At 36.7% G+C, this 21,366-nt stretch overlaps 1 protein-coding gene across 2 annotated transcripts in view; it reads right to left on the bottom strand.

Annotated features, from left to right (window-relative positions):
* The window catches only part of LUZP2 (leucine zipper protein 2), a 515,109-nt gene that overhangs the window by 74,187 nt on the left and 419,556 nt on the right, over window positions 1-21,366 (bottom strand). For both annotated transcript variants that reach the window (XM_037027123.2, XM_037027124.2), the window contains exon 8: window positions 7,284-7,358. In XM_037027123.2, the coding sequence (XP_036883018.2) occupies window positions 7,284-7,358 (75 nt within the window). The remainder of the gene's footprint in view (window positions 1-7,283; window positions 7,359-21,366) is intronic.

The following is a 21,366-nucleotide window of genomic DNA, read 5'->3' as shown; positions in this document are numbered from 1 at the left end:
GTTGTCAAGATCATTTCAGATAAAAATCTACATCAAATAGATGTAACTCTACCTCCTCATCTTCCATAGCCATTAAAGTATCTTTCTTCTTATGCTTCAACTTCTTCTTAATCTCATAGTTTCTGATTTCATTTTTTGGGGGACCACAAGTCTATGATTTAACTTCCTATCTTAGATTCTGGCTCCATTCATTGATTATATTGTAGATTTTTCCTTCTGGAGGCCACAGACTACTGTGTGTAACATTGCCCTAATTTGGTCAGCTTTCATAACAAACAAGCAAACAACTTTCTAGTTAGTCCTAACTTAACAGAGCCTATTACTGACGCCACTCAGGTTTGGCTTGACCCAATTCCATAAGCAGGCCCAGACAATGATCATTACATCTTCACTTACACTGCTAGCTATTTAGTCTGTTTTGAAACTGCAGATTGCTGTTCACTTGAAAGTTCACTGTAACAAGTTGTTACAAAGTATACTTTGCCATAAATCTTACTGCCTATTCCTTCCTAAAGTCAGTCTTGTTTTTGCTGCCTTTCTTCTCCCCACACTAAAACCACTTTTCCCACTTGCTTTATCACAACAGTAAAATGCAAACTCCTTAATAAGACCCTGCTTGTCCCAGTGCCCTTTACTTATAGCCCATCAAACATTCCAAGCTCATTCTCATCTTAGAACTTTTACACTTGCTGTTTCCTTTGCCTATAGAATCTTTTTTTCCAAATATCTTTATAAGAAACTTCCAGCATAAATTTATATCTCAGCTTACAATTATCTTTTTGGAAACAGTCTCTGATAACCTTCTCAAGGAACACTCCTTCTTTAAAGTCTTTATCACATTTCTTAAATTGTTTCCTATGTAGCCCTTGTCATAATTGAAAATTACCTTATTGTTTATATGTTTATAGTTTTATTTATTTCTATTATAATGTAATTTCTTTCAGGGCCAGTGCCTTCTTTGAAGCATCACCAGTTTATAGCTTAACAAATACTTGTTAAATAGATAGAGCAAAGCCTCCAAAGGATAGAGGCTGGTGCTATTTTACATGAAAAAATAATGAAATGTTTCTCATTTTGTCCTGTATATTACCTAATATAAGAAAGTAATATTTTATACTTTAAAATATAGGACTTAAAATACTAGGACTTGTGCTATATAATACATAAAGCTTATATGAAATTATTGTGTTTATATATATATATACACATATATACATATATATGCATATATATATGAACTTAAGATGGTAGGAGATTTAAAAGTCTATCTATTGGGTGTCTGTGTGTTAATACTTTTCTCAGAAAAATTTATTTTTTTTCTGGGAATGAGAAAATGTACCTTGCAATGACAACTATGTCTTTACTTTCTCATCTCCTGAAAAATAAAAATTCATGAGACATTATTCATGCCTATCTTAATTAACTTCCACAAAGGTGTGAAGTCCTCAAAGAGAGGCAGGTGCAGTATCAGCTGCTGGCTTTGGAAAGACCACAAAGGGCTGTGAATGCAAAGACTTTCCCCTTAACTTCATTTCTGCCATGAAATCAAATCTATGAATCCTGAAAGGTCATTCGATTTTTGGCTCTTTAATGATCTCTAGGTCCTTTATATGTAGGGTAAATAGCATGTTCATTAATTTCTAAAGTCACATCTTCATTTATGTAGTCAATCTATAACTATTTATTATGCTTCCATCATGTGCCAGACACATCGTGACAAAAAAGAGTTCTTGTTCTTTTACTACCTAGTCCTGAGTGTCTAATTTGTGTCATCTGTAATATGGGTGTAATAATACATGCTTTCCTCAGTGAAGTTTTGTGGTGGTCAGGTGCAATAGAAACTTTTTAAAATATGAAAGCTTGAGAGACAGGTTTCCAAATCATAAAGCTGTTCTTATAGTCCAGTAGCTGAGGCTAACTGTAATTCAGAAGATACTGCCAAATAAATAGTTGGTTCTCTGGGAAACCAAGGTTGATTCTTAGATTTTGAGATTGTTGTTTACATTGGGATAGTCAAGTGAGACTTCTTTCATTAACTACATCATGAGAACCAAGTTGGAGTGTGAAGATACTGTTTTTAATAATATTTATGATGTATTTGAAGTTATTTAAAGGCCACATATAAAATTCTTAGGAACTAGACCCCTGAAGAGAGTAAAAAAGTCTCATATAAAGATGATGGAAAGAGGTAAAGAGCAATTTGAGTAAACTGTAGTTTTTACCCATTTTGAAGTGAGCTAGCATTTCTACCTGATTTTATGGCTGCAGTTTATGGATCTTGTACACATGTCATATGAGATTTGTTGACATTAACCGCCAGTACTATGAAATGCTCTTATAGTTCTCACTGTAGCAAAAAGAGTGACAAGATCCTGAAGGACAGAGAGGAAGTGTTACCATGGAGGGGATTCTCTACGATCTCATTCACTGCTAATAATTATTACTATGTTTACTGAGTATTTTCCATGTGCCAAGAATACTTTACTTTTTTGATGCCTATAATTTTCGATGTGAACACAGATGGCCTGACTCAGGAGACCTGTATGTTAACACTGTGACACAGAGCCTTGCATCCTGAGCCCAGACTGCAGCATGGCATGGCTGGCACACAGGAGCAGTGGGGTTAGACATGAGGATAGAGAAAGCACAGAATGGATAAGATGAAGGAAGGAAAATGGCATTAGCCCTGGGTTCTGTGATCCAGGCCAAAACACAGTTTGCACATGAAGTACTAGGTGGCTGCACAAGCCCATATAACCCACATATATTTAAATGTATATATTCATTCTCTGTGCTTCCATGACCTCATGGTTCTAAATGAAACCATTTCCTAATTGTTAGTGTCCCCAAAATTGTGAGAGATATAGAGCCCAAGACCAGGTATCCTAAGTGTCTACTGTTTCCCACAGCAAATCACATGAAAGGCAATTCACACCTACTGAGTCATTTCAAACCTCACTGACCCAGTGAATTCTTTGAAATCAAATCAGGGAAAAGATTCAGTGTCAGGAAGAACATTCCAGTAGTCAGAGTTGTTAAAAACTCAGAGTAGGCCGAGTTGCCTCACATCATGAGAATTCGTCTTCCTAGGACATAAAGCAAATTGCAGAGATCATGAAAGCAATGTCAGAGAAAGGATTTGAAAAGAAAGGGTGGCCTAGCTGAACTTTAGAATTATAAGTATCTCTGATTTTCTGATTCCATCAATTATATTAAGAGTCATTCCCCTTTTTAAGAAGTAACATTATACAGCATGATTTGGATGTGGTAGAGATTAGCATAAATTGACATAAACTTCTTTTTTCATAAATTAAAAAAGAAATCATAAAGTTGGAATCTTGATAAGATGAACTATATTGGACCTGGTCAAAATAGCAGGTGGACTCCCCTTAAAGTATTAAATATTACATTAATTACTTGGAAAAATATAAAATAAGACAATCACGAAGGAGTAAAGTTACTCAAATATCTAGTTATTCATACAAAAACCACCTTTGTCCCCAAAATCTAAACCTTAAGAAGGAACACCGTTAGAATTCACAGCATGTCCTTACCCATTCTTCACTGCAGTACTTTCCAGATATCCTGTTTGAAAAGATAGCTCTGCTAGATATGAAGAGGTTTGGGTCATATACAAGTGAAGTGCCACATGAGAGCCAAGAATTTTAGCTTGGTCTTTCACAACTACTGCATAGTAAGAAGAAGATACTACAACTACAAGAGTTCCAAAATGAATCAGGATTCATGTATTCCACCCCTTCTAATCTGTATCAAAACACCCATGCTGTTCAAATTGGTGGTGACAAGGCAGCCTCCTTTACTTTTATACAAACTTATGGAATGTATACAGCCTATTATTGCAAAAGAAGTCTGAATTTGACCATCTTCCTTATTTTTCTAAATAAAATGGTTGCTATGCTGTGATCACAAAAATGGAAAGCCCTTGAAAGCAGAAAGAACTATTCATTTCTTAAAATAACTTATTTTGGAAAATATAGGAGCATATAGAGCACAAAATAACAAGTGTAATATATGTCAGGAAAATATCAATCTGAATTAAATATTAAAAAGCGTCTTTTTGGTTATATAATACATATTCATCATATATAATATTTGTAAAACACATTATGTATGATAATATATGCACATATATATTTATAACATTTTATAACACATGCATGCATTATATATATATATAATATATACATACAATACATACATACTATATAATGTATGTATAGAATCCATACTATCAATTTTCTGTCTACATAATTACTGGAGGGTAAAACATTTGGGAAACAGAAGCATTTGAAAGTATCCATAGTGTTATCTCATTCTGTCTTTCTCCAAAGGCAATTGTGTTCATGAATTTGATATGTATCTTTCTGTTTTATCTATTCATATGATATATAACCAAAACAAAATGTGTTTTGTGTATTTGAATCATTGTTAAATACTATACATAAAAGTATGAGTTTTTTTCACTCAACAGCATATAGATGTATGTATAACCAGTTATAGATATACTGATGTTGATTCAAATATCTTTACATTTATTATTCATATTAAGATTTGATTATTTGAAAATATGGATGGAGAAAATATATGAAATGTATTTACAATTCTAACAGCATTTAAATTCTTTCCATTTATTAATATAAACATTGCTATATTTAGTATCTTTATGCATGTTTATAGTATATATGGATAAATGCAAATTCTAGGATACACACATTTAAAAACTGATTTTAATAATTATGCTCCCACCAGCAGTATATCAAAATATGGTTTCTTCAGACTTCTCAAATTTTTATCAATCAGATAGTGTTGAAGTAATATCTTACTGTTTTTACTCATATTCCCATTTTTCTGATGAGGTTAAGTGTCTTTATTTTTGTTATTATATTGAAATATGGCAAATCATGACAAAGTGGGTTTCGAGTGTGCTTGTAAAAATGTATATACATTTTAAAGGAATACAGTTGTATGCATACTGCATTAGGACTGTGATATCCTTCTCTTGAATTGATCCACATGAAACTTCCTTCTTATCACCAAAAATTCTTTTCTTCAATGATATTAACATTAATGCATAAGCTTACTTTGCATTACTGTTTGCAAAGCTTCATCTTTTTTCTGTATTCTTATACTTGTAGACCTCCTGTTTCTTTATATTTAAGGTAGCTTTTATATGAATCAGAGAGTTTTTATTTACTGTAGTCTTACAATGTTAGGCTTGTATTTAGAATATTTTGACCATCTTAAAAATATAATCACTGACATAAAGTTGATACTTAACATTTTGCTATTCATTTTTCTATTTTACTCATTTTTATGTCCAACATATAATTTGACTATAATGTGGTTATCTCTGTATTTTACCTGATTGTGTATTATTCATATTTTTGAGTCTGTGGTTGATGCCTTTCAAAGCTTTGGAAAATTTTTAGCCATTATCTCTACAAATATTGTTTCTGCTTATCATTCCTTCTGGGACATAAATATTTTAGGAATTTTGAAATTGTCTCATATTTTGTATTCTCCTCTGTTTACTTTCCATTTATCTGTACTTTCTGTATATTGGTATAGGTATTTGATATTAATTTTCCTTACATTTTACTAGCCTTCACTTCTACTACATTCAGTGATCCAATCTGCTATTAAACAGATCAGTAAATTCTTAATTACATGCATTATATTGTTCTAATTCTAGAATATCTACTTGATTTTTAATAGCTTTTTTATAGATTTTAAGTCTCATGAAAATGTTTATCCTTTTATCTGTTTCGTTGAGTTTTCTTCTATTGCTATATATGAAATAGTTGTTAAATTTTGAGTACTTATTTTTTCACTCCAATATCTGAATCAGCTCCAGCTCAGCTTTTCTTATTTTCCTTCTATATACTGATCAGATTTCATACCCTCACTACATACCTAGAATTTTTTTTTATTACATGTCAGACATAGTATAAAAATGAACCAAAAATTCTCTAGATATCTACCACAAGAGTGGCTCTACCCTTCCACTGTCGGACAGAATGATGGCTGATAACTCCAATCTAATCAAGAATTCATCTCAGTCAGGGGATGTGTGGAAGGTTCAGTAAAATGCAAATTACTCCCGGAATGGCACTGTTGTTTGGACATAGATTTTCCATGCTTTTGAATGAGAGCAGTGTGGACATCTGTCTCCTGAAGTCTGAAATAGCATGATTCAATTCTCAGATTCAGAGTTTCCTGTGTTAATATGTAACAGATATATATTCTAGGTATTAGAGAAGATTACGCTAGATATTCAATAAATGGGTGCTGAGTGAACACAGAAATAAATTAATTTAAAATCACTCTTTTTGTTCTGAGTGAACTAAAGAATAAGTATTTATTTCCCACAGCTTGTAAGTTGATTTAAAAATGAAAGAAAAAGAAGAAACTAAAAAAGAGAGAGTGAGAAGCATTAAGGTAGTTGGACAAATGCCATAACTATTAGGCAATAGAACAGTGATTACTAATTATGTGATCAATTTCTTCCTCTCTGTTATATTTCTCTTTCCATATACCAAATGCCTGTTCTCTATGTATGTCTCATATGAAGAGAATTGGAAAGCAAAAGTAGGCATCTAATGGGAGTTGCAGGATATTGTGAGTATATAAAACTGTAACATAATGAGACATTAATAAAGGTAAAATGAAATAGATGAAGTCAAAAAGGGGGGTAAATAAAAATTTTTTGGAATAAGTCATAATGGTAGCAAAACATTGTGAACTTTAAAAATGTGACTTGTATGATATGTGAATTATATTCAATAGAGCTGTTATAAACTGTCACCCATCTTGCATTATCTTTATATGGGCAGAGCTGGTTAAGAGAACTACCTTTTACCCTTATGCCTCTACCTCCAGAATTCTGATTTAAAATTTCCAGAGTAAACACTGTCAATGACTACTTCTATTTGTTTTATAACTCATTCATCCAGAGTTAATACACGGCATCCTTTTTGGCACTTTAAAGCATGTTTACTCATGGCGTGATAGAACAAATGTACCAGTAAGCTGAGAAATGGAGCCATGAATTCACAAAGACTGAATCCTGAGCCAATTTACTGCAACAGCAAAAACAAGGGAAGAATTGGGGCCCAAAGGGAATATCAAGCACTCCTGAATTCTATAACCATCTTACACATTCAGTGCCTGGAACTGCAGTACTAAATTGAGGGAAGCAGTGGGTATTACTCCAGCTTTGTCTGCTAAAGCCAATGTCATGATAGTTATGGATGAAAACTTACCCTGTCAAGAGCCGCTTTCTCCAACTGATTTTTGGCCACAGCTAATTTTTGCTCCAGATCAGTAAGCTGTTGGGCCTGTAAAATGAAAGAAAGGTAAGTCTTCCCAGTAAATTCTATAATCTGCCCCACTACCTTAAGCATCTTCATTCACTGCAAAAGAATAAAAAAAATGCGAAATTCATTTATAATCCAAGTTTTAAATACTGTCTAACATGGTCATTTGGTTAGGCTGGAGAAAATGGTGTGTTCCTGGTGAATATGCACTAATGCTTCCCTGGATCAAGGCATCTAGTTGCAAAGGTCCAGCTCAAGTACCTGAAAATACCTGCGGCATAAATTCATCAGTTATGTTTCTGGTTGTCATAGACCGATTTACGTCCCCCTAAAATTCACATGTTGAAGCTTTAACCATCATCACCACCCATGTGATTGTATTTGGAGATAGGGTGTTTAGGGAGGTAATTAAAGGTCAATGAGGTCATAAAGGTGGGGCTCTAGTCCATGGGACTGGTGTCCTCATAAGAACAGGAAGAGGCATGAGAGACCCCTCTCTCCATGCTCGCACAGTGAGAAGGTACCTCTGTAAGCCAGGGAGAGCTCTCATAATAACCGAATCTGCCAGCACACTGACCTCAGACCAGCCCCCAGAACTGTGAGAAAATAAATTTCTGTTGTTCAAGCCACATAGCCTGTGGCATTTTGTTATGGCAGGCTGAGCAAACTAACACAATAATATTCATCTTTTATTATTGATTTTAATCCAAGACACCTCTCTATCCCACCTAATTCCTTTACCTTTGCAAACATTTTGATGAAAGAAAAGAGCACTGGCCTCTGACTTGAAAGGCATTTTGAAATCCTGTTTCTGTTAATTGCCAGCTATAGGCTATAGTTATACATTGACAGTAAGATGCTGCAGTGAGCTCACAAAGGACCTGCAGAAGAGCCTGCCTCCCCCTCATGGCTCAGAACTTCTCTATACTGCTGGACTTTGTTTCCTACATTTAGCCCATGAAAAGGATCTAAAGCTAGAAGAATCTTTCTGCTGTTCTTGTGTGGCAAGAGGATTGAGTTGGCTGGGAAGAAGTCAGAAGCAGAGGCTCAACCACTTTTTCAGTGACCAGGGTATCTCCACTCTGGGTCTCCACTCTGGCTGCTATGATGAACAATGGGTGGGCTTGGAGCAAGGCTGTAGCCAACCACCAGCATGCCTGTTTGTCCATTCTTCTTCTTTATTCCCTCATCATATGACAGCCAGCACCCTGAGCTCTGCCCTTGATTACAGTTTTCTGCCATATGGTGACCATCTAAGAAGGGAGGAGAGAGTGAAATACTGTTCTTGATTATGAAAACCTGTGTCTATTCTGTGTATCCATGTATAGTTTTCATCTCATTATCTGATTTGGGGAGAGTGGCTTCACACTTCATTCTTGTGGAAAATAATTTCCAGAGGACATGTCCTTGAAGAGCTATATCATATGTACACTTATAAATGTACATATAATGCTTAAAAGTAAGATCATTTGGAATTGAGAGAGAGAGAGAGAGAGAAAGGAGGCTGGGTAAGAGAATGGGCTTCCATCATCAGGGTACCTACAAGTGGGGGAAGCCCCACAAACTCTGAGCCCTGGGCCCTCTGACCACTCTTCCCTTAGCCCCATCTCTGTCATTCCCATTGGCCAACTCAACACTGGGAAGACTTCAGGACCTCAGTCTCACACTGCTGGCTCCTGCTCAGGCCACCCTGCCTGCTCTACATCCTTGCTGCCCAGTCCCAGCTACATTCCTCAGCCACTGAGCATTCAAGCTTCACACTGTGACCACTGTGGCCCCTTACCCCCAACGCCCCCAGAGACCCTGCCTGAGCCAGTATCTGTCCACAGGACTGAGCTCCCCCGGACAGAAGGAGAAGAGCGGCCCTTCCTGTCCCCAGCACCTGTGCCTAGGACAAAAGTTAGAGACGACGGGGAGGGGCAGGGGGTGGGCCTCAGTTGTGCAGTAGCCAGCCTACATTAGCCCTGGCTGTGTGAGGCTCCTCAGAGCCTGGGGGAAGGGGACAGCCCATCCATGCCAGCCAGCCTGAGTGCCCCTGGAATTCTGGGCACCAGCTGGAAGAGACCTCCATGTGCCCGGCAATCCCCTGCATCTTGGCCTCCTCTCTCTCCCCCAGGTTTTCATGCCATGATTTTTCTCAGTGTCCTCTTTGGTGAAAAGCCACCCTCCCCAAGATGCTGTTGTCAGTTATCTGCATAGGTGGTGGCCTCCCTGCCTTGGCCCCTGTCCCTCCTGTGTGGTTTCAGCTGAATCCAGCCATCCACGCTGGGGAATCCACAGCCGGCCCTCCTAGCAGCTAAAGATATGAGTGTATATAATTTATAAGTAATACATATACATATATTGAATGACATGTGCTCAAAGCTTATTGATAAACTTTATGATTAAAAATTTTTGGAGACCGCTCAGAAGATTGGAAGAATTTTTTGTGCTCAAGATTACTCATACAATGAGGATAAGGAACTCATAAAAGAAATATTCTTAAGTACTCAGTGTACTCAGGCGGTTGCTGAAAGAACAATGGTAGGACTGAACTTTGTATGTGCGATTCAGTGCATCTGTTATTGTATACAAAGCACATCCTCCCAGCTCAGCAGCACTAGCCCAGGAGCTGTAGACAGTCCTCAAGAGAGACAACACAGGCCACCATTTCACCACTGGCATCTCTGATATCCTGTCTACCACAGGGCTAAGGGAACAGAAAGTCAACAGCTCCTACCTGCCTCTACTCACCCGTATAAAAGTATAAAGTCAGAGTGCCAATGTTATCTTTGGCCATCAGATTCTTTGATGCAACACCTGCTCATTTCACCATTAATAGCTTGAAAGTAATACTGAGAGACTTGGAAATGAAATGACTAATATATGCAGAAGGACCAAATTTAGTCTGCAAATTATACAGGAATAGCTTAGCATAACATCTGGTGTTAGGTGTTATTCAAAGTACATTTTAATCTATTAAAATTATAAAGTTCAATAAGCCCCTGCATTGGGTAATAAAAGTAGACATACATAATTTTCCTCAAAATCAAATTATTTTAAGTGTCATATTCCCATCATGTGTATTTGTATATGCACGCAACACTTATGGCCATTTAAATAAAATTTATGCAGGATAATTTTATATTATGTCCGTGATATTAATTCCTTAAGAACACCAAAACTTTGGAGCAAACTGTCTCACACCCTTTCTCTGTCATACATTTTAGGATAGATTACCTCAGCACTAAGTTCCAGAGGTGGGGATGTTATTTTCTTAATATCTCTATCTCAGCTCCCTAGTCAAATGATAGTGATTGGTTTAGGCATATAATTTTAACAGAAGACCAAAGACAAGAAGATATTTACTGGTGGCCTCTGGAATGAAAGTTGTCTCTATGCTTCATGTGAGTGAATAAAAAAGTATATTCTTTCTTTGGTAGTAAATATGAACATTTTTAAGCTGTAATAGGCATTATTTCTAGAATAAAACTGAACAACAGTTTTATGTCCTATAGAAGAAAACAGAGCATAGAAAATAGTAAATAAATATATAACAGAATCTGGTGACTTTAAAAACTTCTTAATCAAACAACACCTGAAATCAAATGAACCTTGCATGTTCAGTTAATGTAAATAAAATTCATTTTTCATTAGTTAAATTCTTATTACATATTAACATTTTCTGTCTTTTAAAATGAAGATTCAAAACCTCTTCTAGACGCGACACAGTAACTGGTGTTGGGCTAGTCTTCTTCCCACAATTATAAGCTAATTATGTGGGGCTTGTGAGCCTTCAAATATGGGACACTCAGTAGGTAGGACCCATACCAGTTCTACCTGAGGATAAATTTGTGGGCTTGGTGTAAAGGGCTGTGTCTCATGCATGTTACTTATAGTTTCACTGAGCTGTGGAGGAAAGACTAAATGGCTGGACTATGCAGGACAGGAGATCAGAGAAGAGTGTGGTGAGCAAGGTGGTAGAAGGCTTCCAAAACTCATTTTGGGGGGACATTCCTGCAAGTCGTTGGCTGATAGTTGGGCTGAGCATACACAGGACAATATATTACACAAGGCTAATCACAATGTAACTTTGCTTGGCTGAGAGCAGAACACACACATCAGAGGTGGAGCACTACAGGAGGATGTTAGCATTTTTGAGACATTTATAAAACTTATTAACACCACAGGCATCAAAGTGACAGCCTTTAGATTCACAGCCATACATTAGAGCAGTGGTTGGCAAACTACAGTCTGAAGGCCAGATCTGGCCCACTGCCTGGTTTTATGAATAAAATTTTATTGGAACACAGCCACTTTCATTTATGTATGTATTCTCTAGTTCTTCTGTGCTACCATGGTAGAACTGTATAGTTGGAATAGAGACCATATAGCTTGCAAAGACTAAAATATTTACTATGTAATATCATTTACATAGTACATTTACAAAAAATGTTTGCTGAGTCCTGCCCTGGTATAACATTTTCTTTAGGCTTGTTGTAATAAAGTCTAAATCAAAACCTAGACAAAATTCTGGGAGATGCAGTTGGAGGCAGATATTTGGAGGTCTAGCTCAGTCCAGTTTGAGGATTTTCTTGGACTTGGATATTATCCTGGACTTTTCACATATCTGCACTAACAAAGTATAAAGCCACCTCTACATAAAGGTGAATACTAGTGTTATAGCTGCATTATGGGACAAAAATTAACAATCTTCGCATGAAGATAAAATGAAGAATCTTTGTAATGTAGAAATGATAATGTCCAGCACAAAATAAAATCTTACCAGATATTCAAAGAAATGAAATACATGACCCAAAGTTAAGCAGAAGAGTAGACAATGGTAGCCAGTGGGTTTGGGGATAAAGCTAATGAATCATTCAGCAGAAAAATACCTCTTTGAAATTTATTTTTATGCCAGACAAATAGAATGTTTACTGTGTTACTTATTTTACTAAAAACTAACTTCTTAAATATACAGTGGAAATTGTATTATATATGTATGCAGAATTAAGAAAGAAAAATGAGAAAAAGATGTAGGCAGGGAGAAGTGTTTCCACCTATCCACCATTAAAGATTAGATGACTGCCATAGCAAATCATCCTCAACACTCAGACATCTTCTTAGAGACTTGTGTCTCTTATTTTAGTCTTGGGAGTCACGTTGGGACTTACAAGCTAATTTTTAGGTATATATTTAGATTTTTAGATCTAAATTAATGGATCCTATACTGTAAACCAGACATCTAGAAATTCTCAAACCATCTGGGAAATTTATGGATTTTTTTTCACCATGACTATCACTAAACAAGAAATTGTATACAGTGCCTTGAGGAGAACCTGTATTGAATATACTGCTTTGATATATGATCTGGAAGTATCTCAGTTTTTTTTTTTCTTTACTGTGGAATTTATCTACTTCATGAAAGTAAAAACCTTTCCTAAGTTACTATGAAACTATTTTGTCTTTAGTTAAAATCTTTTGTCTTTGTCTATTCTAAATTTTCTAGGTAGCAGTAACTGCTAAGAGTTATGGCCTCAGATCATAACAGACTGTATAGTTATTAATTAGAAAGGGATTGAGAAGAAATGCTGGTCATCTGACCTGTGTCTTTCTAAGGCAGGTATTCCATATACTTGTATCTTTTAAAATCCTGTATAAGGATTGATCCTTCAAACTACACAAATAGTGTGCTGATTAATCATAGAAATGAATTATTTCAAATAATTGTGAGATAAATAGAAATAAAGTATAAAATACTTGCAGTTTCTGTATATTTATGGGCTTATTATATTTACATATATTCTCTTACCTAATATTGGCCTGTGTTTTTATTTTTTCTCTCTGCTATCACACAATAACAAATGCCATTTAATAAATAATAATAAACACCATTTTGTAATTATCACACTGTGGCAGGTATGTGTCAGTTCCCCTTAATTACCTCCCAAATTTTATCATTAACCCCAAGCTGTATAGTATTACCCATATCTGACAAATGAGGGAAAAAGATCAAAGAGAATAAAGATATAACAAAGTTTTGGTATAAAATCTGTCTGACTCCAAACATACTACACTAGGTTTACTCTTTCTCTAAGGACTCAAAAACTATGTTGAACAACACAGGCTCTAGGTACAGACACAAAGTAGACAACTTTAGTCCATGACAGTTTTAAGTTTTTTTAAACATTGCTCTGTCCTTATTTCTTTTTCCATGAAATATTTTGTTTTTTCACTGCTGTAGAACATTACTATTTTTTATCAACAAAAAGTGTGTTTGTATTCTACATTTTTTTTTAATTCCTCTAATGGGCAAGCCCTTTAAGACAAATGTTCTTCAATAATTGAAAAAATCCTCTGGCTCACCACAGGCCTCACTGTCCTGGAGCTTTCTGTATTATGTGATAGTTGGTTATTGCTTCTGGAAAACTGCCCACTGTGACCTCTCAAAAACCTTCCACCCCTCCTTCATTTATTCTATCTCTGTTCCTTTTTCTTACTACTTCTTTGCCTTATATTCTGGTTCTTTGTCCTCTTATCTCTACTGAAAGGTGAGGATTCATGAAAAAGCTTAGTTCTTATTATACTTATGACTCATCAAACAGTCCTATCTCCATGTCTTTCCAAAACCAGAAAACATTTACAAATTCAAACCATTTTTAAAATTTCTTGAAAGATATGTTGAATCATCACATGCTTATGATTCCTCAAAATCAGCCATTATAAAAAGAAAGTTATAACCTTCTCTTCACATTATTGTCAGCAGTGCATCATATTGGTTTCTATTAATGCTGTGATAAATCATCGAAAGGTTAGTGGCTTAACACAAATTTATTATCTTAAAGTTCCAGAAGTCAGAAATCCAGAATAAGTCTCACTGGGCTCAAGTCAAGGTGTTGACAAACCTGATTTCTTCTGGAAACTCTAGGACAAAATCTGTTGTTTCCCTTTCCCAGGTTCGAGGCTGCCCACATTCCCTGGCTTGCTCGCAGCCACACGACGCCAACCTCTGCTTTCCCGGACGTGTCATCTTTTCTGACTGACTCTTCTGCCTCCTTTTTATAAGGGCTTTTTTCATCACATTGGAACCACTTAGATAATCTTTGATTTTCTTCCCATGTCCAGATCCTTAACCTATACGCCTCTACAAATTACCTTTTGCCAAATAAGATAACATATTCACAGGTTCTGGGGATTAGGATGTAGACAGCTTTAGAGGGTCATTATTGTGTGTCCCCAAAACACCATCTCTGCCCCAAACTCAAAACTAGTTTTCTTCCCATGTCCCTTCAGTCATAAATGCCATTTGTACCCTTTCTACTGTTTTTATTATGATTACTAAAGTAGGTCTTCATTTCCACTCTTTACTGGATTGCTGCAACTGTTTCATTATGTCCCCTGCCTTAGTCTCTGCTCTTCTCCCACCTCTGCCAGAAAGGAATCCTATACACCTACACCATGTCTGTTTCTCATGACCCTTTCTTTTAACCTTTTTCTACCTGATCAAATAAAACAAACACAAAAACAAAAAAAACTTTTGTTTTCCTCATAGTTTTTACAGTAAAATGCAAACTCCATATTCAGTTTGAGGCTCTGTGCAGTCTGTCCCTGCACTATCTTTAGAGGCTGTTACTTTTGTTTGCTTAGACAGTGTACCTGACCCACGGCCAACAGCACTGTTGCTCACTGCTCCTGGTCACAGAATTAGTCTAGGATATGTCCAGCTTCTTCAGGAGAATTGCCCTGAACAAGTTAAGGAGTAGCAGTTCTTCAGGAAGGCCTGTGTGAAGTTGTATCACAGATGTGCGCTGTTAGTTTAGAATTTATAGATTGTTAGGTTAATCTGGATGATAATTTCTTCATTTTATTTTTTATTATGTGCTTCATATGTATAATTTTTTCACTAGATTTTCTCCTCTCCCATTCAATCTTTCAATAGGTATTTATTGCAGGCATAATAAATCCCAGGCACTTTATACATTTTATATCCATTAATATAGCCTCCACCCTTTCTTCCTTCCCTCCCTACTTTTTTCCCTTCTTTCGCCCTCCCTTCCTTCACCCCTTGCTTCCTTCGTTCCTTTTCTCACATCTTCATTTACCAGGTATCATTTTCAACACCCTGATATGAGATCAGTTGCAAATACAACATAAAGAAAGCACTTCTATATTAAATGCATCTCAGAGTCTAAAGGGCTTGTTAAAAATTTCTTTATTCATGACTACAACTACTAATGTATCTTTCACACAGTGAAACAACAAACTTATATTCATGTTCTATTTAAAGTCACAGGTACTCAAACTTACTGGTAGAATTGCAAGTGTCTTACTAGACTGTCAGAAGAGAAGAGAAATTTTGAACTTAGAGCATTATATAATGTCTCATTGGCCTTGTTTATACTTCACTGAATAAGGCATGTTCTTAAGCACCTCGGGATCTTCACATACTCCTATTCTTTCTGCCTTAAATCATAGAAAATCCCCTGTTGTCAGGTTTCCCTTGGTCAATTCCCATTCATCCTTTAGATAGCAGCAAAAATGCTAATTCTCATAGAGATCCATTTCTGACCTACAAGTATAATTTTAGTATTCTTGTTATATTCCCTTGTGAAGTACTATATTTTTTTCTTCCTATTACTTTAGCCAGTTTTGCTTTTTTAACATAGAAAATGATTGGTATGATATGTATATGAACCAATAAAATGTGACTCTGCCCTGAATGCTAAGCAGGACCCTGGGAGTTCTCTGTTTGACAGGTGTCTAACAGTCTCTAAGCAGCGGCACCATGAGAGCTCTAAGTGGGCTTGCCACACTCCCATAGATTTAGCCAGGAAGGAGATGTGAGCCCAGATCAATTTGGACAGCTTATGACTCACACTGAAAGCATAAGGAAGATCAGCAGGGCATTGGCAATCCATGTGACTAGTATCATTGGATGACATCAAACCAGGGGTGCCGTATGACAGACAACATATGTGATGTGTCTCGCACCACTGGGGATCCAACGCTAAACTACAGCAAAGCACAGTTATAGCCTACAGCTGTACCCAAACGAGTGGGAGCGGTGTGATATGGGAAGTCCTATGCCTCACTGGCATGAGAAAGGAAGATAGGAAACTGCTTCATGGCAGCCTCTTGCAGGACAGGGAGGTAGATGGCAGTCTTATGATAGCTCCTAAGACTACCTATCCTATCTTCTGTGGAAGGTCACAGGGCATTCCACCAACTATATATGTTAGCCTTGCCTGTGGGATATATATGCATGGTTATCAGGGTGTTACGGCACAGCCAGTGTGCTACATCAGGTGTTAGCCATTTATTGCTGAATGATAACTAAGTGTCCAGAGAGGCAAAGGGTTCCAGGAGAGAGGCCAGGATGAAGGAGGCAGTGGTTATTTACCAGTTAGTACAGAAATGTTTCAATATTTGAACAATTGGCATGCCTATATTAATGCATACTGTTTAAATTAAATCCATATTTATTGCAGTTGTCATCCATCCCTTTATGACTGTTAATGGTTCATTCCCTCAGCAGACAATAGGATCAATAGGATCAATCACAATATGAATTGCCTTGGTTTTGCGAGCCACTGAATCAATTGTTAGAATAGTGCAGGGGGCCAGTAGATGCTTAATAAATATTGGATGTACGAATGAGTAAATTTGATGCTGATGTTACATACTGTACTCAGGAAACAGGTGTTTCATTTTTCCCCAGAGCATTTCTCCCCTCATTTGTGTCAGAAGAGCCCCAGTATTTACAAGAACTATCTAGTTGAACATTTTGAAGATTCGAGTCTTCCCTTTATCGTTTCAAAGAATGCTCCTCTAGGAGCCTTTTCAGTCCACCATGTAAATCTCTCTGATGTTATCTGACAGTTAATTGTCATGACAGACAATGGCTGCACTTCCTCTAACAGGCACAGGAACTGATGGCTTAACATTAGTGACAAGAGCACTGATGGCACAGTGGATACAATCCAGCACAAAATTTTGTAGATGTCAGGATTAAGTCAGTAGTAAATTTTTTTTTTCTTTTCTCCTCTCTCTCTTGTTTCTGTTGAGTTTATTTGTTTATTTATTTTTTATTTTGGTATCATTAATCTACAATTACAGAAAGAACATTATGTTTACTAGGTTCCCCCCTTCACCAAGTCCCCCCAACATACCCCTTCACAGTCACTGTCCATCTGCGTAGTAAGATGCTGTAAAATCACTACTTGTCTTTTCTGTGCTGCACAGCCCTCCCCGTGCCCCACATGCACTATACATGCTAATCGTAATTCCCTCTTTCTTTTTCCCTGCCCTTATCCCTCCCTTCCCATCCATCCTCCCCTGTCCCTTTCCCTTTGGTAACTATTAGTCCATTCTTGGGTTCTGTGATTCTGCTGCTGTTTTGTTCCTTCAGTTTTCCTTTGTTCTTATACTCCACATATGAGTGAAATCATTTGGTACTTGTCCTTCTCTGCTTGGCTTATTTCACTGAGCATAATACCCTCTAGCTCCATCCATGTTGTTGTGAATGGTAGGATTTGTTCTTATGGCTGAATAATATTACATTGTGTATATGTACCACATCTTCTTTATCCATTCATCTACTGATGGACACTTAGGTTGCTTCCATTTCTTGGCTATTGTAAATAGCGCTGCGATAAACATAGGGGTGCATCTGTCTTTTTCAAACTGGAGTGCTGCATCCTTACGGTAAATTTCTAGAAGTGGAATTCCTGGGTCAAATGGTAAGTCTATTTTGAGCATTTTGAGGAACCTCCATATTGCTTTCCACAATGGTTGAACTAATTTACATTCCCACCAGCAGTGTAGGAGGGTTCCCCTTTCTCCACAGCCTCACCAACATTTCTTGTTTGTCTTTTGGATGGTGGCCATCCTTACTGGTGTGAGGTTATATCTCATTGTGGTTTTAATTTGCATTTCTCTGATGATTAGTGATGTGGAGCATCTTTTCATGTGTCTGTTGGCCATCTGGATTTCTTCTTTAGAGAACTGTCTATTCTCTGCCCATTTTTTAATTGGATTATTTGCTTTTTGTTTGTTGAGGCGTATGAGCTCTTTATATATTTTGGATGTCAATACTTTGTCAGATCTGTCATTTATGAAGTAGTAAATATTTTGAATAAATATAATTTTTTGCTATGTGAATCTGCCTGAATGTCATCTCCCTGTGCAAATACTGCCACTTGAAGGCTGGATGAAGCCAATTGTTTAATTTTGTCACTGTCAAAGTACAGCAGCTGCTCTAGATGCTAATCCTAAACATCTTTTCAAATTCTTTTTCCATTAAGTGAATTTTGTTGAAACCAGCATTTATTAAAATACCTACATACCAGTTTATCAAATTCCCTACTATTCTCAATCTTTACCCTCTTAAATTCATGTGAATGCATTTTTCACATGTTTCCATGGATTATTTCACACCAGACTTATTTTTTTCATTTGAATTTAAAATTGGAACCAAAAAATACAGAATTTGGTAAGTAAGGGGCAAGCCCTGGAAATGTGGGATTTGCCCAGAGGAAAGCAGAGCTTTGCAACCTATGTCAACATCTCACCTCTCCTGTAATTATATAAAACATGAACTGCCTTCTTTTAAGCACCTTTTATTTTTTTCATATACACTAAAGAGTGCTTAGGTCAGTTCTAAACAATTTACACATATTTTTAATAGTAAAACAACCAGGCAAAGTAAGCATTCTTTATTGTTTTTACCGAATGTGCAAACAGAAATTTGTGAAGTTCAGCAAACTATAGAAGAAATAAATTCAAACTCAGTTATTGATTATTTCAAAGCCCACCCTTACCTCTTACAAATTCCTCACCTCCTTTAATTGTTGGTTCAAGTGTCCCTGCTTAAGGAGTCCATTCTAAACTCTTAATATTGCAAACGCCTCACTTCCCACCTGGAATGCCTCATCTTCTATATCTCTCTATTTTTTCTGTTTCCTGTAGCAAATGTTTACAATTATGGATAATGGAAAGCCCTTAAATATAACCTAAATATGTGTTTTCTTTTTCCTTTTCCATTTACCAGCTTTAAGAATATCAACAAGACCCTTATTTTCTCACAACATCCATTTTCTGTAAAATGGGAATAACAGCTGTAAGGCTGGAGGCACTGGAGGGAGAAGGGTGAGGACAATGCAGGCGTAGCAGAGACAGCACCAAGCAGCTCTGTGCCATATGGGGAAGGAATGAACAGCTCTTCCTAGATTCCAGTCCCATGACGCGTCGACAAACACCGGATGCAGACCCCCTCCATCCCGAAGGAGACCTCCAGCTGTCCATCACCCGACCCTGAGCCAATAAAAAATTCCCCACATACCGCTGGTGGCCCACTTCCCCCTCCCCTCCCTGTGCTTATCAAAACTCCCCACCTATCTAGTTACGCGCGACTTCCCTGGCCTATAACTAACCAGACCCGGGAACATCGCCAGTGAATTGTGCTCAAATAAACTGCCTGGTCCTTTGTTGCATCTCGTCACCTGCTTATTTTGGCTAGAATTTATCTTACAATAGTAACAATGAGAATTTATGGAATACTTATCACACGCCCAGAACTGTGCTGATATTAACATATATTTTTTAAAGGTTTTCAAAAACTCTTTGTAAGTATTGTTGTCACAACCACTTAGCAAAGGAGGCAAGAAAACCTTAGAGAGGCTCCACTTACATGGTCCAAGGGTGCCTTAGTAGGATTTGGTGCTTGGTGTTCATATATCTGATTCCAATACGTTTATCTATTTAATACTACTGGTCTGAGGTAATACAATATAATGCATATTTTTGTTTCCAATCATGCTTTTCTGGGCTTCATTGCATTCCAAATAGTAAACTGCAGTGGGACATGAAACTTGCTCCCTCCCTTTGACCAAGAACATCAATGTTGAAAAACAAACTGGGGTTTTCATGGGAAAAATATTTCATTAAACTACCACAGACAGCACAAAAAGAAAACAAGAAAAATTTTAAATACATGTCTTGATTAATCGATTTTTCAAGTGAACTATGTGTCATGGGTCACAGTCTTAAAAATTTAGAGCTACCAAGAACTTTAAGAAAGTTAATTAGCCTAATCCCTCGGTGGGATTTCCTTCTTGGGAAAATAGTGCTAAAATGTTTAACTGCAACAAAGGTGCGTTTCAAGATTTAAATGAGGTGATACATTCAAAAACGCTGGCACAGCTTGCTATTTACTTATTTATTTATTTGGGTCTTAGGGGTGATTACCAGAAAGTTAGAGGTGTCCATTTGGTTTCAGCTAAAGTTTGTCTTTGTAAGCCAGGTCATTAGTTATATTGCTTCTCTAAAGACAAAACAAAAACAAAACTTTAGCTTCTGCTGGCCTTCCTAGCATGTCACTGGTCTATCCTCACAGTTATATGGCTTGTTGTTGAAACTGTCACAATGGGTCAAAATGTTTCTTCTGTCTGTCTTGCATCTGTCGCTTTGCTTCATTCCCTTAACCTACACAGGGCTCAGGGTATTCCTGTGTCAGTGAACATCATCTAACTCTGATCATCATAATTGGAAAATGAATGAATGAATAAACCTCTTCTAAATAACACCTTTTTACTGAACATGGGAAAATCATTTATTTTCCCAGGCAATTTTGTAAGCTAACATTATTAAGAAGTGTTATGAGATTTACTGTTCCTCTTCCTTCTGTTTCCTATTCCTTCATTCATTCATCCCATTCATTCCCTAATCTTCCCATCCATTAGTTCAGCTACTAGTCACCTCATTCTATTCATCACATTTCCTTTCACTCACACACCTTTTATCCTATTATCCATGCATTTCTCCATTTACCTACTAACACATCCATCCACTTACTCATCTCCCCATTCATGCATCTCTCTTTTCATCTATCCATCCATTATCCATCCACTCATTCACCTATTCAACCCAGAAACCTATTCAAACAGCTCAGGACATTTGAGATGCAAAAATGAGTTACATCAACCTCATTTTTGATAAGAAAAGAGAAGAAACTTTATTCTTTTGGTTAGAGAATTCAAAAAAGTTTTGAAAT

This window comes from Manis javanica, chromosome 11 (assembly GCF_040802235.1).
Source record: "Manis javanica isolate MJ-LG chromosome 11, MJ_LKY, whole genome shotgun sequence".
NCBI lineage: Eukaryota > Metazoa > Chordata > Mammalia > Pholidota > Manidae > Manis > Manis javanica.
The sequence above is the reverse complement of the archived record's forward strand: the minus strand, read 5'-3'. Positions and strand labels throughout refer to the sequence as shown.